A 17,723-nucleotide genomic window follows, 5' to 3' on the forward strand; every position below is an offset into this window, starting at 1 on the left:
GGTTCTACCCACAATCATTATTATCTTACTTTTTCAGGAATTATGGCCACAAATTTGAGAGCATTTTTCTGTAAGAGATTTTCTAGAAACAACAAACAAACTTTGGTACAAGAATATCTTTCCAGTTTCCTAGGACCTAGCAATACCAAACACACACACACACACACACACACACACACACACACACACAGAGAGAGAGAAAGAGAGAGAGAGAGAGAGAGAGAGAGAGAGACAGAGACAGAGACAGAAAGAGAGAGAGACAGAGAGAAAGGGAGAGAAATTGACAAGAAATCTAAAGTCACCACAAAAACTCTGCTTGCCTCTACTATCAGATCGAGAAACAACATGTTTATAATGGGACTATGGTTTCAAAGACTTCTGTATAATACCTTTTTTTTATACTCATCCCAATGTAGTTCTCTGCCCATCAGCTCAACGATCCTGGGTAGGGCTTCCTCTGCGGCCTGAACATTGAGAAAGGCCAGGCGAGTGCGACGTGAAATCATATCCACTGCAGTGCAGGCATACTCCTTAATCCCGTATTTCACCTGAGTTTGAATTAAGGTAAAATTATTAGTGTAGGCCTTTTTTAAGAAAAAAAGTAGTAGTTTCACCTAAAAAAAAATGTGTTTAGAAAAAGTGATATTTTTCTTTATAAACGCTGGTTGTATAACAGGCATGAGGCATAGTGACATCATACAGGTCCCCCATATGCCTGCCAAAAGAGATTTGGCAATTGGGACAAACTGGACAAAAGTTAATGCCTTCTTTCTGAATAGAATCTGGCACAAACATGCAAATGGCATCACTTCTTATTTACCATCCACAGTAATCATGTACCTCTTATGCTTATACATAAAATGGATGTTAATTTATATAGCTGAGTCAACAAAGGACAAGTGTTAAAAAGTTACGGTCTGGTCTCTTTAGGCTGTCCAAAGATTTCTGTCTCAGAGTAATCAGATGACAGAAGCCCTGCCTTCAATCAATAAGCAAATGCTTACTGGATGCCAAGGTTTTAAGGCTCAGTGAATTTTAAATAAATCTAAAGCATGGTCTCTGGCTTTGTAACATGTGAATCCTTGATGAGAAACAAAGCTTAAATCTTTGAGAAGTTAAGTGTCAAATCAAGATATGTCATCAGGGAGCACAGTTCACAAAAGGGCAAACAACTGTAAATTAACAAGACATGGGATAGCTCTATGAAGGAAAATAAAATACATATTTTCTTATAATTTCATTATCAATGATTTTACAGTTAAAACTTTGTATATGAAAGGATCTATACCAAACAGATATTTTACTCAGGTTTTAGCTGACATATGTGCATTAAAACTTAGCTATATGATAAATTTTAAAGATGAAAACAAAATGGATGAATGGTATTGCATGCAGGCAGGAAATTCCCACATGGCCATTCACACACCTCTGCTTCAATGTATGGAAATTCTGACACAAGACGCACACCAACAATGGGCCACCTTTTTCCAGTCACACTTGCCATTTTGGCCACCTCAAAAGCCTTGTCACCGTAGGTTGCAGCAAGATGCTGAGCCACCTAGGGAAATAAAACTGCATTAGGCAGGTGCTTTGAACATCGAGAGCTTCTAGCTACAAAGCAAAAAAATGTACATGCTCCTCTCGTCAGCTTTTTACAGCCTGTGACTAATAGTTCTAGGAGAGTATTAGAATTTGATTCTGTGGGAGGAAAGCGCTTGGGCTTCGAGTGCTTAGGCCAGCACTAACTCTCCTGCACATGTATCACTGTATCGGTGACTGACGGAGCTTCAGCTTCATTCTGCTCCCAATGTCACTTCTGAAGAACAGCCTTCCTGATAGTCTTGATAGAAAGAATCCGGGATGTCCTGTCTGCGAGGAACACACCACACAAATCCCAGATGTTAAAACAGAAACTAAAATGTGGGTTGTCTTTTAGGCCACTCAAGCAAGCAAGACCTTTCTTCCTTTTCTCCATTACTTCACTTGCGCAGTACGCAGACAGACATGAAGGCAGCAAAAGGAAATTCTACATCAAGGAGGCCACATGGCTGCTGATTCTGTTCCCGGGGATAGTGGCATTAGGTCGAGTAAGATGACATGGCAATGCACACTCACCTCACTTTCAAGTCCGTAATCCTGGACAAGCCTAATGTAGAGTGTGGGGCTCCAATCTTTGCCCCCTTGAAGGAAAAGCCCAACTGTTCTACTTGGTCCTGCTTTCAAATTATGAGCCTTGATTGCAGCATCTATGGTATCTTCTGCCATAGATCGATAGGTTGTCCACTTTCCACCTACAAGTAAGTGGATAAACAATTCACTAGGTTACTGCCCCTTATTTTTCTTATAATTAACCATTTATCACTTATGAATAACAAAATCTACTTGCTGTTTAAAATTAATACGGCAAAGAAATATGCAAGCGTTTACTCAGAATCATAAAAAAAAAATCCCTGTTGATTAGAGTTAAAGGAGATTCCAGTGTGATCACTGAACTAAAGTTCCTATCTAAAGTACGCTCAAGGGGCTGGCCAAGTGGCTCAGTTGGTTAAGAATTAGCTTAAGAGTGCGAGCTCTGGGCTGGCCGAGTGGCGCATTGGTTAGAAGTTGGCTTGGGACGCCAGTTCTGAGCAGCAGGACCCCAGTTCAGATCCCACATGAGGGCCAGTGATGCTGCGCCCTCTACAGCTAAGATGATGAACAACAGCTCGACCTGGAGCTGGGCTGCTGTGAGTCGCCGGCGAGGCGTAGGCTGCAGAGGGTCTGGCTGGCAGCGGGTGTGTGCTTTCGTGAGCTGCCGTGAGCAGCCATCCAATGGCCAGCAACCGACTGCCTCGGCCAGGAAGAGCGCAATGATAATACTAACATTGGCCAGTGAAGCGATGTCCTCCACAACTAGACTGAAGAACAAAAGGACAGCAACTTGTCTGTTCCCCTCCCCCAATTCCCCAATAAAATCTTTAGAAATAAAGAAATTAAATAAATAAATAAAATACACTCAAAATAACCAGGCAATGCCCTGTACCTGCTATAGTGATGAGGCCGCTCTCACTGATATCCACAACATGATTTCGGGAGATGGACTGAGTATCTGCAGACTTGGGATCGGTAACAAGGGGACGAATACCACTCCACGCTGCCAGGACGTCCCCTCTTCTCACTGGGAAGGATCAATGCCAAGGGTTAAGAAGATCACTCAGAAACATGTCAACAAAACTATGATAGTTAATAAGCAGGAAAGCGTTCAGTAAATGGAACATGTGAATATGCACCTTAAAAGAAAGAGAAAGCCCTTAAATATAAGAACTAAGTGAGTGGATGAGTACAAGAAAAACTCAAAGAATTATTTTGTTACAAAGATAATATCCATGAAAAAAAAAAAAGGAAAAAAAAACTTGAAAATTGCTGACACTAGTACCAAAGGGGAAACAAAAGGAACACATGTTAGCAACCCTCAGCTGGAACTATCTGAAGTAGTTAAAAAGACCAACAACAAAACAGGCAGGAACAAAAACAAAAGCAAACACTTACACTTATGACTTATTATATTTCCTTCTAGAATATATCTTGCTATCTCTTCTCAGGGAAGGCAAAGATCCTTAGTTGAGCATTTATACCAGGCCTAGCCTTGTCAAAGCACTCAATATACAGGTTTCATCTCACTTAATCTCACAAAGCCCCATAGCATTGGTTATTATTATTCTCAATGTACTAATGAGAAAAAATGATTGGAAAAGTTTAACCAACTTGCCCAAAGCAAACATCTTATAAATGGTAAAGTAGCACATTCTTACCCAATAAATTGTACTGTCTCTCAACTGTTGACAATTTCCACACTCTGTTTTTTGTTTCTTTTCTTTTCTCATCCCATTGTCTTTATGACTGCCACCAAACAGGAATACTGTCTCCTCCCAGGATGTGTGCGCAGTAATTGTGTCATAGAGTATGATACCATGAAATTTTCTTTACTACCTCTACCAAAATACAACTACCTCTCAATACTAAAAGTTGATTAAATTTACAATATAACTGGGTAGCAGTTGCACAACACTCATTCCTTACCTACAAATTGCTAAGGAAAGTAGCCCTGTGTGGTTCTGGTGTACCATCAGGGGCAAGGGCAAGACCTGTGGGCAGAGCTATCAGAATCTACTCCTCTTTAACCAGATCAGCTTCAGGGAAGGCCTAGCTCTTTTCCTCTCCACTCGCCACATCAAGGAACTGAACATGTGCACCGTTCCAACAGCTGCCTAACGATGTAGACTTTGGGGAGGTGACTGCTTACCTGGTCCTGTTGCACTTACTTTGGTAAACCAGTTAATCCATTTCTGGGTAACAGAGGAGTGCAATTTTGCTTCAACTATGAATTTGGTCATTCTCCATCTTACTCCCAGCCATTAACCATATTGATGAAAAACTGTCTACAGTCTTAAAAATATCAAGAAAATGGGAAAACTGGATATCTACATGCAAGAAAATGAAGTTGGACCCATACCTTACACTATATATAAAAATTAACTCAAAATGGATCGAGGGCCTGTCCATTACAGCTAAATCTATAAAACATTTAGAAGAAAATACAGGGGGAAAGCTTCATAACATTGGATTTGGCCTTAATTTCTTGCATAAGTCATAAAAGGCACAGACAACAGAAGAAAAAAATAAATAAAATGGACTTCATCAAAATTTAAAATTTTATACATCAAAGGGAATTGTCAACAGAATGAAAAGGCAACCCATGCAATGGAAGAAAATATTTTCAAATCATACATCTGATAAGGGGTTAATATCCAGAATATATAAGAACTCCTAAAACTCAATAACTAAATAAGACAACTTGATTGAAAAATGAGCAAGGGATTTAAATAGACATTTCTCCAAAGAAGATATATAAATGACCAATAAACAGATAAAAAGATGTTCAATAACACTAACCATTAGGAAAATACAAATGAAAACCACAATGAGGTACAACTTCAACTTCATACCCTTTAGGATGGCTATTACAAAAAAATTAAAAAACAAAACAAAACAGGAAATAACAAGTGTTGGTAAGGAGGTGGAGAAATTGGGATATCCTGGTGCATTATGATGGGAAGATAAAATGATGCACCCACTATGGATAAATAAATGCATGGCAGTTCCTCAAAAAAATATAAACATAGAATTAGCAGATGATCTAGCAATTACACTTCTGGGTTCATACACAAAAGAACTGAAAACAGGGAAAATCTATATGTTCAGAGCAGCATCACTCACAATAGTCAAAATGTGGAAACGACCCAAGTGTCCACCAACAGATAAATGGATAAACAAAATGTGTTATATACATGCAATTGGATATTAGTCAGCCTTTAAAAGTAAGGAAATTCTGCCACATGCTACAGTATGGATAAACCTTGAAGACATTATGTTACATGAAATTTACCTGTCACAAAAGGACAAATATTGTATGATTCCATTTATATGATATACATAGAGTAGTTAAATTCATAGAGACAGAAAGTACAACAGTGGTCGCCGGGAGTGGGGGAAGGAAAAGGAAAGGGAGTTAGTATTTAACGGGTACAAAGTTGGGGAAGAGGAAAAAGCTGTGGAAATAGATGGCGGTAATGGTTCCACAAAAAATGTGAATGTATTTAATGCCACAGAATTGTACACTTAAAATGGTGAACATGGTTAAATTTGATACTATATATATTTAACCACAATTGTTAAAAAAAAAAGACAAAAAGAAAATTTGACATAATTCAAGTTTCAGAAGATTAAGGAACTATAAGGAAATAGTTTACATATAATACAGAAATCCAGGGCCTCGACAAGCCCACACCAAACCCACGCCCTAGGTCACATGAACTCATCTCATTCAGGAGGCAGTTTGGTAAACAGAGTGCAGTCTGCATTTCAGATCTCACTTACGCCGTGCCCATATGCCTTTGTACAGTGAACCTCCTATATATTTATACACAGCAGCCCCTGAAAACTAGTTAGATATAATATCTAGCAGACTCAGTATAAAGAGTCACAAAGACTCCCTGAAATGATTAGAATAGTACACACACACACACACACACACACACACACACACACACACACACACACACAGAGTACCTAATCAAACACAAGGAAAAGACCCCAAAAACAAGTTATACTGGATGACAGATAATTCCTCCATCTTGATCTCAAAGGACAAATCAATATCTGGTAAAGATAAATTCAACCAAGGTAAATCTGGCATATTTTAATCTATCTCCTTAAGGGCTACCCACACATGACTGCGATCTGAAAGGAAAGGTACCCATATACTTCTATGGAGTGTTTAATCAAACCCACGGCCAAACGCTGTACCTGACAGGAAGAAGAAAAGTAATACAGTGGTGAGGAAAGCCTCAGGCTTCTAGTATTCTTAACTGGAGACCATGAGGGATTCTCGATGCAGGGATTCCAGTCCTGGACCTGCGCATCTGATGTCGGCCTTCTCTTAAACAGGTTTAATCCTGATGCCTTCCACAGAATGGGGGTTAATTCTTGCTTTATGGGGTTCCACAAAAGTCCTATAAAACCTCAACACAAATCATGCAATGTTTTAATCTTTAAAAAAAAACCAAACTAGGAAATTACCACTATTTTCCATTAGAGTTCAAATCATCCTCTGAGTCAAAAATAAAGCTTAGCCAACCACTTAGAGCGTCACTGTAGTAACCACAAAGTCTGCAGTGTGTCTGAAATTCCTTAGGTAGCCACACTGACCAGGAATTTCGTTTCAACTCTTAAAGCCCTCTGACTGATTTTAAAATTATCTGATGGAAAATAGGACTTTCTGGACTAGATCTGAAGCATATGCAAATCATCTTGGTGACAAATGCTTTACCTTTCCTGGTACGACAGGAAGAAAAATACACCTATGAAAGCGTGTTGTCTGAAACAAAAAGACTGAACTAAAATATTCAAGTTTTTTATTCATAGAGGACCATTAAATAAAACATTAGGTAAACTGATAACATTTTTAATCCTTAGTCAATCCTTAGATTGACACTCAAAAAAAGAAAACACCACCAGGAAGGGTTCATAATGTGTTAGGAACTTTCATTTATTTCTCTTGATATCTTAGCATTCAGCTTTAAGCCTAAAAATTATATCAGATAAATATTGGGTTTAAAAGATACATTTAAGGATAATCAAATTTTCAATCATATTTAAAACATATGTCAGTCTTTATGGCCTCCAGGATTTTTATATTAGTAGACCAGAGGGTGGTTATCGCTCTGTCAGTTTTTCTCTCAACCTTAAGATTTAATGATTTAATGATTTTTATGGATTATTCAAAATGCTATTTACTGCTGAAGAATAAAGTACTTGTACCTCTTCAACACCCAAGCTAAAGTAATGGCTAAGTCAGGGCCCTAGTATAATCAATATCTGCGGGGTAGTGCACAGCTAAACACATGAAACATGAATTCTAACCTCTTGTATAAAAGACTGCAACTAACTGAAGTAACAAGTTTCTCTCCTTATCACCTACTCACCCACAGTGGAAACTTTGTACACTGTTAAACGAACCCTAATTAAAGTTCTCTGAAGAAAAAAATTCAAACCCAGTAGGCAGATAGCATAGAGAAACTCTTACTATTGACTGGAACTGCTGCAGCCATATTGTAACCCTGAGAGAAACCAAGATTAAGCCAGTGTAGAGGGAGGTAGAGTGGAGACAAATAAGAGCCATGAGCCTTAGATACTGCTGAGTCACTAAATTAATCACCTCTGGAGGCGTCTTATATCTGGAGCTCTTCTTTTACAAGACAATACATTTCTTTATTTTATATAACAAGAAAATACAAATTCAATTACTCTATTCAGCAGTTCCTTCCCTAAGGGTATATGTGCATCCTTCCAGATTCTGTTCCATAGGCTTCTCTGCAGTGAGGGAAATGGTCTATAGCTACTGTCCACTTCACTAGCGGCTTCACAGCATGCAGCTATTAAGCACTTGAAATGTGGTTCATGCAGAACTTTCAAATTTTATTTCATTTTAACTAACTTAAATTTAAATAGCCACATGTGGCTATGATACTGCACAGCTCTAGAGTAAGAGCCCCAAGTAGGAGATCTCAGATTTGTCCTGATAGATAGATCATCAAGCTGGTTACTGCTGCCATGGCCACCTCACCCACATCTCTAATGGAGCATGTTTTCAGTGAAATCTGACTATACTTCCTTTGCCATGACAATACAGTCTGCAGTACTAGCACACTTTCCCCCAAATATTTTACTGTCATAATATGTTCCATATTCCCCATTTCAAAGTATCCTCCTTTCCTACTAATCTCACGAATTTAAAGAAATGAAAAAATATGTTCACTCAACACAGTACTCCTACCCTTAAGTTCTTACCCAGATATTGGTTTTATCATTCAGGTTGTAGCCAAGAGTAGGTAGTGAACATCACCTACTTTAACTCTCCATAGTATAATATGTGAAAAAGGTAACTCAACTCAAGGCTTTTATTCTTCAGAGCTCAAAGATTCATCTTGATTTTTCCAGTTCTCATACTGCCAAGATAGCTAAACAAGGATTCATTACTGTTTCATCATCCTCACCATGTTAAAAGTCTTCAGCAATGTCAATTCTAATATTTCTTAAGACTCCATATAGTGTGTCATATAATATGTATAGTGATCATGTATAGTGATCAACAAATATTAAGTGGCATATTAAAACATTCTCTGAACTTTTTATATCAGACAAGAAGTGCAGACATTACCAAATCAAAAGGAAGAATATTTGGGCCTTTGGGCCAATATGCTAGGCTTTATATAAGATTTCTAATGACTATATATTTAAACAATTGGATATTTCCTTTCAAAATAAATAAAGACTTTAAACAAAACAAAATGACAGAAAACAACACTATTATTAAAGTTGAAAAATCCTCATCAAATGCCACTTTTTAGAATGGCTCACCCAGATGGCATCCAGTTGATTTTTTAAGTGCCAACTGCCCACATGTTAAAAAACCCACGAGCACCTCCAGAGTGTATAAAAAGTCCTTGGCAATATTTTCTAAAGGATAGTGAGAAAATAAAATTGTTCTACCATCATGTTTAATAAGTATTTTTATCACAACTCTGATCAAAAAAATCATTCAGGTTTTAGTATATATAATATATAAAGAGTAAAATATAAATAGTAAAGTTGTATAAACATTTTTCACAGCTGGTTAAAAAGACTAAGTGCTATGCAATTGTTTCACATTATAATTAATATTTTTACTCTTAAAAACTTGGCAAGACAAGTGTTTGTTTTAAAAATTAATAGAAAATGAAGCCCACAGGAAGTGACAATTAAGAGCTAAATGTGTGGTTTTGTTTCACATCAGTTATTGAGCCATACGTTTTGGGGTGTTCTTTCTCATGTTTGCCACTTTGGAAAAAATCAATAAAAAGCATGTGAAAATATCTAAATGAACACAGGGGAAATAGTGTCAGAAATCAATACTTCTCTACCAGCGTGTTTAACCTGCTGAAATGAAGTGTTAATCACAGAAATAAGATACCATATTACATTTATAAACTAATGAAACTAGAAAAAGCAAAGCGCGTGACACTGTAATTAAACAGCTGGAAGACATCCAAGCCTGTGTAAGTTGATAACCCTGGTACAATCTCTGGCAGTGAAAAGGCAGGTCTGCAGTGAGTTGATATGGCCAGCTCAGTTGTTAATTGAATAGCAGGCAATCTATAAACACTACTAATTGCATATGTGAAAACCTGTGTACAACTAGAGGAGCTGCCTAGAGAAGCACTCCAGAAAAACTACATGGATAAAGCACTCGGCAAATCTTCTGTCTCCCTCAATCTCTTTAAGTCATAGCTTAGTTTCGCCCCTGCATCCTTGTGATTAACCTCTACACTGCGGACTTGATACATTTTTCAAAAGATCATTTTTCTTCCTAACCCAGTACGCACCCACAACTATCAATTACCCATTTCAGAAAAGAACAAACAAGTAATCTAGAAAATTCAGCCTGTGAATGGAAAGCTTTCTAAATCAGAAAAGAAGACATGGTCTTATTCCCAACAGGCAAAATGCTTCTCAGAATTGTTCCGACGCATTTTGCAGCAGTGTGGCAGCTGCTGTGAACAGCATGGAGTGTTAAGATTTGACACTTTTTTTTCTTTCCTAAGGATATAGCCATTTGGGAAGGCTCAGAAACTGTTGTCAGGATTTTACTATTCATCCATTTAATAAATCCTTTTAAAAATGATTATTTCAACCCCGGAGAATGCAAACATTTTAAAAACTACTGCTCGAGGACCGAAATCAAACTTTTTACTTTTTAAATCTGTAAAGAGGACTGTTTGTCCCCAGGGTTTAGTTAGGAAACATGAAACCTCCTCTAGTTCAACACACAAATTCAAATAAGGCCAGCTGACAGCAAAGGTCACCATCATTCTGAAGGTGCCTAGCAGCTTCCATAAATGAATCGAGAGACTGAACACTCCCCAGTGAATATAACGTCACATGATGGAACCCAAAAGTACCAGTCGGAGTCCTGTAAAGTATTCAGAAGCACAAGCATTGGAGCCAGACTGACTTGTACTCCCATCAAGGCTCCAACACGAAAGAGCTATTGGCAAGAACTTAAGGCTGCTGAGACTCAGTTTCTTCATCTGTAAACTGAGAATTACAAAACATACCTTCTTGAGGTTGTTATGAGAAATCAAAGCAATAATACAGGCAATACGCTCAGCAGAGTTTCTAGCATAAAAAGCACTCAATAATTGTAGACTAAAAAAAAATAAAGCATGCATTACCCACTATAGACGAATGGAAAGATTAAAATACGTGCAGCAACAGCATGTAGTCCAATCACTAAATGGTGCCTGAAGCTGAGTTTTCTCTCCCATTTCATCAGTATAAAAGAGAATGTCAGGTTTCACCAAAATGCCTTGTAAAAAAATACAAATTTGAATGTCTTCCCTTTAAGATATAAACATCCTTCAACTGATACTCTACCAAGACTGAAGGTAATTCCTCAAATATGAGGCTTTCAGTCAATTAGAAATAAAAATGAAAAGCAACTATAAATAATCATCGTTAATTGTTTAAAAGGATAAGTTTCTATGTAGGAAAGGTGTGACAGATGGGGTACACAAGGGAATAAATAAAGTATATGAAAGAGCTGTCACCTCTGCTTTTACCCTGTGTATTTGCTACCTGGAGAATTCTTAATCTCAAGAGTCCCCAGACCACCACGAGAAGGTCCTGATTTATATAGTGTGTAGATATTCATGTCAACCACTTTTACCAAATATCATAACTGACAAAAACGGGTCGTTCATTTCACCAATTCCCTACCCAATTTCTGTTAAGGCAAACGAGCTTTATGGACCCACCATGACCCCCCAGGTAAGGCAAGTCCCCCGCCTCTTCACAGGCAGGAGAGCGGGGTACAGGACGCAGTCGCTGCTACAGCAGCAAAGCGCATCTCACTGGTGGAAAGCCCCACCTACGGTACGGGTGTGGCGGCCTTTCGGAACCAAATCTGTTTCCCCACACATCCAGCCTCTCAGCACATACAAGCAGTTAGATTTCTCATCGTTACTGCATTTGAACTTTAAGAATTTGGAAACTGTCAACATGGAGCTCTCTGCTCTTGAATTAATTTTATTTCTTGCTCCAACACACTTCCTGCTTATCAGGTCCAGATAGAAACTCACTTTTAACAAATATTATACTCAGGTAAATGTGAAATGAAGCAGAGTTCATTACCAATAATCAATACATTAAAATACAATCATACCCAGATGAAGCTCTTCCGACACTGCAAACGGGGAAAAAAAGTATCAAGCTGAAATTACAATGTACTTTGAGCATTTAAATAATGGATATTAAACAAGGCATGGTTATTTCCAAAATAACTATGTGTGAGTATGTGTGTATGTGTGGGAACATAAGTATTAGACACATAGATTTCATTTACATGTATTCAATATAGTTATACTATTATTGTAGATACCCAAAGAGACTCTACCCCAAATGAAATTCCATCCCTAGCTTGAAATTAGAAAAACTAAAACTATAAAATACGAATCAACCAATTAAATTAGGAGAGCGACCTGAACTTTTTTCAAGCAATTTGTATGTTTTGTTTGTTTGTAAATATGTGATCACACAATGAAAAAAATCTTTTAGGGAAAAACTATCCATAGATGCTAGTGAATCACATCAAGATGAAAATGATGTGTTTGCATGTCCTCCACTGAAGCCAACAATATAGAAGATTGCTGGTATAAATAGATAAAGACTATTGTTCAAAAGTCTTAACTTTCTACCTTAACATAGAAAGATTTCTAAACTGCTACCAGCGTCAAAAACCCTAAAAGCACCTATTACTCATTCATTTTAATTCAGAACAATCATTAGTGGTATACCAGACAGACAACAAGCTTTGTAACTGAATAAATAATACTCACTCTCAAGAAAACTGACTATTACTTATAAGATAATGTGACATACTAGACCAGCGGTTCTCAACCTGTGGGTCGCGACCCCTTTGGGGGTTGAATGACCCTTTCACAGGGGTTGCCTTAGACCATCGGAAAACAAAAAGATATTTACATTACAATTCATAACAGTAGCAAAATTACAGTTATAGAGTAGCAACGAAAATAATTTCATAGTTGGGGGTCACCACAACATGAGGAACTGTATTAAGGGGTCGCAGCATTAGGAAGGTTGAGAACCACTGTACTAGACCAACCTAGGGGACTGCAAAGTATGGGTGGTTTCTGAAGTATAAATAGTATTTTGCCAAGATGAAAAGTTAGGCGAAAGAGCATCCCAGAGCAAGTCTTCAATCTAAACCAGATAGGAGGTTTAAAAGTGCATGATTTGATTTGGAAATGATAAGTAATACAATATAACTAGACCATAGAATGCACAGAGGTAGAGCAGTTGAATATAAGCCTGCAAAGACAAGTTGTGAAAAGACTTAGGTCCCATGCTAGATAGTTAGAACTTTTCTAAAATTCAATTGGGAGACATCCAAGTGATATTTTAGTGCAGGGAAGTGATGATCAGAATTGTTTTAGAAAGAGAGTTGTGGTGAAAAGACCAGGCTGGGTAGGGACAGAGACCCGACATATGGAAGCCAGTTAGGGGGCCAACACAATTGTTCAAGTAAGAAATAACACAGGTGTGAACCAGGGCAATAAAGTGAAGGGGATTTACATGATACTTCAGTGTGAGCACAGAGAGAAATTGGACTGGATGTGGAAAGAACTATCACCAAAGGTGAGCATGCCATTTCTAGCTTAGGTGATCAGATGGATGATGAGGCTATTAACTGAGATAGAAAATACAGAAGGGTAATGTTTGGAAATTTCTGAAATTAGCCTGAATTAAAAAAAAAAAATCATTATGCAAGTTAACGGAAAGCATGCCCAGGTTAGCATTGGAAAGAAGTAAATGTTGGCCTTTTCAATTAAAGCAGGCATACTTATCCTTCTTAAATAAATCCACTGTCAACACTACTTTCCACGTAGTAACAGTTCACTAAGCTTCTTAGAATATATCCCTCTATCTTCTCATTTCCTAATTATTTTCTATGGCTATCCTGTATCTGCAAATCAGATCTTCCCAACCTCTAGAAATTAAATAGCTATGCAAACATTTCATACTCTTCTCAAAGAGCATGCCATGTTTAGAGCTCATACATGGCACTCCAATCTTGCCATTAGAAATTATCAGAAAAGGACTGCATAAGTTTCATGTGGATGTAGAAAGTAGAATAAAAAAAGGGCAACTTCTTCCCATTGTGTTATTCGGTCCTCATCAATCTTCTAGATGGAGTGGTAAGCACATAAGAATTAGAACAAGCGAGAGGGGAAATGTGTCAGATGGGAGACATGGCAGTTACCTAGAGAGAGCAAGAAAGGCTAGGGAGATATAAAAGAGAGAAGGCAAAGTTAAAGGAATGCATACGTTACCTTCAACATCACAACTCAGGTAGTTACGCACTTCATTCAAAATGAAGTTGATATCTTCTTCTGAAGGAACAGGGTGGTGTGTGACATCAGTTGGAGTGTCGGTAGTGCCAGCTATAGTCATCTTTTGCCAGGGTAAGAAGAAAATAACTCTCCCATCACTGGTCGCTGGGTCAAGAAGTCCCATGCTCTCTGGGCTGAGGTAAAAAGAATTTTTTTTTAATTTTTTGGAATTAGCAGAAAACTTAATTTTAATCTACAGTCTACTTTATTCACCAGTTCTCATACAAACAAGAAAAACATGAGCTATTATTTTTACTGCCGCTACCCTAATCTAGAAAGTCCTAAGAGAAAAAAAAAAACAAAAAAAAACTTTGGTAACAGGAAGAAATGCAGCAACTGTGATAATAATAATATTCCACAGCAGAGCCAGCCCTCCCCATCTCAACAATACAAGGCTAATTAAGAAAGTAGAATTCAACTTAAAATTGTTTGGGTTTTTATATTCCTTGGACCATTCACATCAGATAATGTCAGCAAGATAAATGTCTATAATTTCTTTTATGATGGTCAATTAAGGGTAGCTCTTCAACCTTTTTGTAAGTCTATGAAAAGTATTTTCCTGGGACATTTGACATTTGGCACATCTTTCAGTAGAAGGTCTCAGAGCACATGAGAAAAGTTGAAGGGTCTAACTTTCTAGAAACTAAAATGTAATCAAAAAGTTCTTTACTCCTTTGTGCCTAGATGAACTTGTACCACTTCACCAAATATGAGATTTCTCATTTTATTTCAGCTTTACAGCAATCTCAAGAAGTACATCGATGAGAAAAGGGCTCAGTTTTCTACTACTACCTAAATAACAATGTACTACATAAGGTCAAAAGCAGAGGAATGTCATAGCAATGAAAGTCTCTAAAAAGACAGAAGGTACTGGTGTATTATGTTATTAAATAAAGATTCAAAGATACCTCTTCTGATATATTATATAAAATCTTCTAAAGTATTAATCAAGAATTATCACTACATGCACTTAATATTCTAAAACAAAATTATAAAACACACTCGAAAGAATAGGTGACTGTCAAAAAAGAAAACATTAACAAAATCTGTTCAATTGTGTTATTAAATCACTAGAAACTGTTGTTTTAATGTATTCATTAACCATTCAGATAAATCTGGAGAAGCTGTTAGAGGAGTGGGAGGAATCTGAAAGTGTCACATTCAAATGGAACGCTACAAATCTTCAGATGGCTGTTGAAATTTGACTGAATTCTTAAAGCAAGCAGGAGTTGAAATTTCTCATAAGGTAGTTTCAGCTTCTATTAATGCAACTTCTGCAATAGGAGAGGCAACTCTATTTGGTTTAAATAAATTTCAAGAAATCCCTCTTATATTCACAAACTTAAAAGGGCATACAGTCAACTTTTTATATTTATCATTTCCTTACAAACAATTTTTTTAACCCACATTGATTCAAATGTGTAAAGATGAGAGGCTAACAACTGTTTAAAAACAAATCAAAAATATTTTATTTATTTTTTTTATGAAAAGAAGGAGTACAAGTCTCTCTTTGCAAAACCTATCAGCCCCAGGAAATGCCTGCCATATCTACACAGCCTAACATGAAAGACACAGGAGAGAGTGAACCACAGTTCTTTTACCTAAGCACATACAAAAAGCACCACAAAAATATGCCAGTCATTTAAACCTTCAGCTAAGATTTCATCTTCACTCAGGGTTACTTAAATGAAATAATTTTACTGTCATTTTTATATATTGAAAACTACGAATATAAAGTACTTTCAGTCTCTGTATAACTATATTTTTTTCTTTCATCTGTCATAAGATTCTCTAAAAAAAAATCTTTAAAAGAAACTAGCTAATTATGTGTTTTGTAAGCACCTTAATTTGATCCTGGGTTAATACATCCTTAGATTAAATCAGTCACTTTGGGGTTAAAAATTAACTATTCACAGTTCAAGCTTTCAATTTGATAAGTAGCACTATATTGAAACAAAAAGATAAATTCCATATTCTAACATTTAAGAAACAAGTTATCTGATGGTATATTTTACATATGATCATTTTATGGAACAGGTATCATATGATATGCCTGAATAACTCAATAAATCTGATCAACTTTAGCATAAAATTATATTATTCAGCAGCCTAGACATGAAATGTTGTTAGAAAAGCACAACTACTGAATCCTTTAAAACCTTTCAATGCAATAAAAGCAGTTTAAAGGGTGAAGGTGATGGTTACCAACACACGTAACTGGAACCTGTAGAGAATCAACTGCTTAAGTGAAGACATATGTGTCAAACACAAAATTAACAAGCACAGAGGGAAGACAAAGCTATTAATGCATGGTATAAAAATTTAAGAATCCACTTGGAAATACCTTTCATCAGTTCTAAATTACCTAATTCACACACTCCCTTAGGGAAAAGTTTGTTTTCTTATGAAGGATTAATTCTGCAAGGTGACACTAAAGTTTGAAAATGGATATCAACCATGGTGATGGTATATACAATACAGTGAGGCACAGGTCATTTTCAATATGTACGATTCACTTGACATCAGGAGCAAAAGCTTGCTGCCGATTTATGTGTGCATTTGGATTAAATGTAAGGTACAGTTTTCTCATTCAGACCACTGACTTGCTAAAGTACCTTTATTTAAACAGAAATCAATGTATTGTTAACTACTTAGCAATCAGTGTTAGAGCTAACATGCACACACATTACAGGAAAAAAAACTGACCTCTTGTCAGTGGTAAAAAGACATCTGCAGGCTAGAAGGAGGAGATGATTATTTTCATGCATTTCAGTCATTTGGTGTATCGTTGCTGCTTTTGTAAGAGCACAGCCACAACTCTAATGAGAATTCCAGATTGGTTATTAAGTAAACTAGAGTACCTTTAAAAATAAATGATTTCTGTGTGTTGAGATTTCTGAAACTAAAACAATCCAAAAAGAAGAAAAGCTGTTGCCACAACCAAGAGAATTTCACACGTGGAATCTTAGTTAGGTTCATAACAAGCTTAATAAAGGCCAAAAAGAGACTATGAAAACAGCCGAACAAGATACACTGCACACATGGTTCTCACTCTTCATTCAGCAGCTGACACTCAACAAGTCAGTGGCTACTGGACTCACTCCATTTCCAGACTGAGCAGGTTCTAGTTGAAGGTTTAGGTCTTCAGTTATTATCAGGCAGTTTATAGGGCAGCCCCAGAAGGTCTCACTGATCTCTGAGGACTTAGTTGAACCCTTGAGTTATAACTGCTGAGCATGATTGACTGATGAACCGGAAGAGCTGTTTCAGTCTGAGATCTCCTGACCCCGCCCAGGAGAACGGCTTGATATGGAGGGCAAACTATCCTCTGGGATTCCAGGTCAGTGCTAAAAGAGGGAATAAACCCTTAACCCAAGACACAATCCCATACCAAGGGGCTCATCTGCAACAGGGCTGGAGCAGGAACTAGGCTGCAGCCACATCTCCAAGGTTTCCGGCAGGCTGTGTGGGGGTTGTAGTTAAAAGTGCTAAACATGGGGATATTCATTTCTCCCCAAGTGGAATGAGATCGATCACTGCATCTTAGACTGTGACAGACCCAGCTGTAACTAACACTTCCGTGATTTATGGGTAGGGGGCCCAAAGCTAATGCCAAATTTGTAGGATAAAGAAAGGCATTCTGTTTTCAAAATATTACAGGCAGGTGATATATAT

General features: G+C 37.3%; 1 protein-coding gene across 1 annotated transcript in view; it reads right to left on the reverse strand.

Moving 5' to 3' along the window:
• Window positions 1-17,723, reverse strand: part of GPD2 (glycerol-3-phosphate dehydrogenase 2) — a 166,204-nt gene that overhangs the window by 14,910 nt on the left and 133,571 nt on the right. The window contains exons 9-13 of the mRNA XM_019636862.1: window positions 13,989-14,182; window positions 3,023-3,157; window positions 2,116-2,291; window positions 1,427-1,558; window positions 390-548 (exon numbers count right to left, since the gene is read on the reverse strand). Of these exons, the coding sequence (XP_019492407.1) occupies window positions 390-548; window positions 1,427-1,558; window positions 2,116-2,291; window positions 3,023-3,157; window positions 13,989-14,182 (796 nt within the window). The remainder of the gene's footprint in view (window positions 1-389; window positions 549-1,426; window positions 1,559-2,115; window positions 2,292-3,022; window positions 3,158-13,988; window positions 14,183-17,723) is intronic.

This window comes from Hipposideros armiger, unplaced genomic scaffold (genome assembly GCF_001890085.2).
Source record: "Hipposideros armiger isolate ML-2016 unplaced genomic scaffold, ASM189008v1 scaffold_30, whole genome shotgun sequence".
In the NCBI taxonomy this organism is placed as follows: domain Eukaryota; kingdom Metazoa; phylum Chordata; class Mammalia; order Chiroptera; family Hipposideridae; genus Hipposideros; species Hipposideros armiger.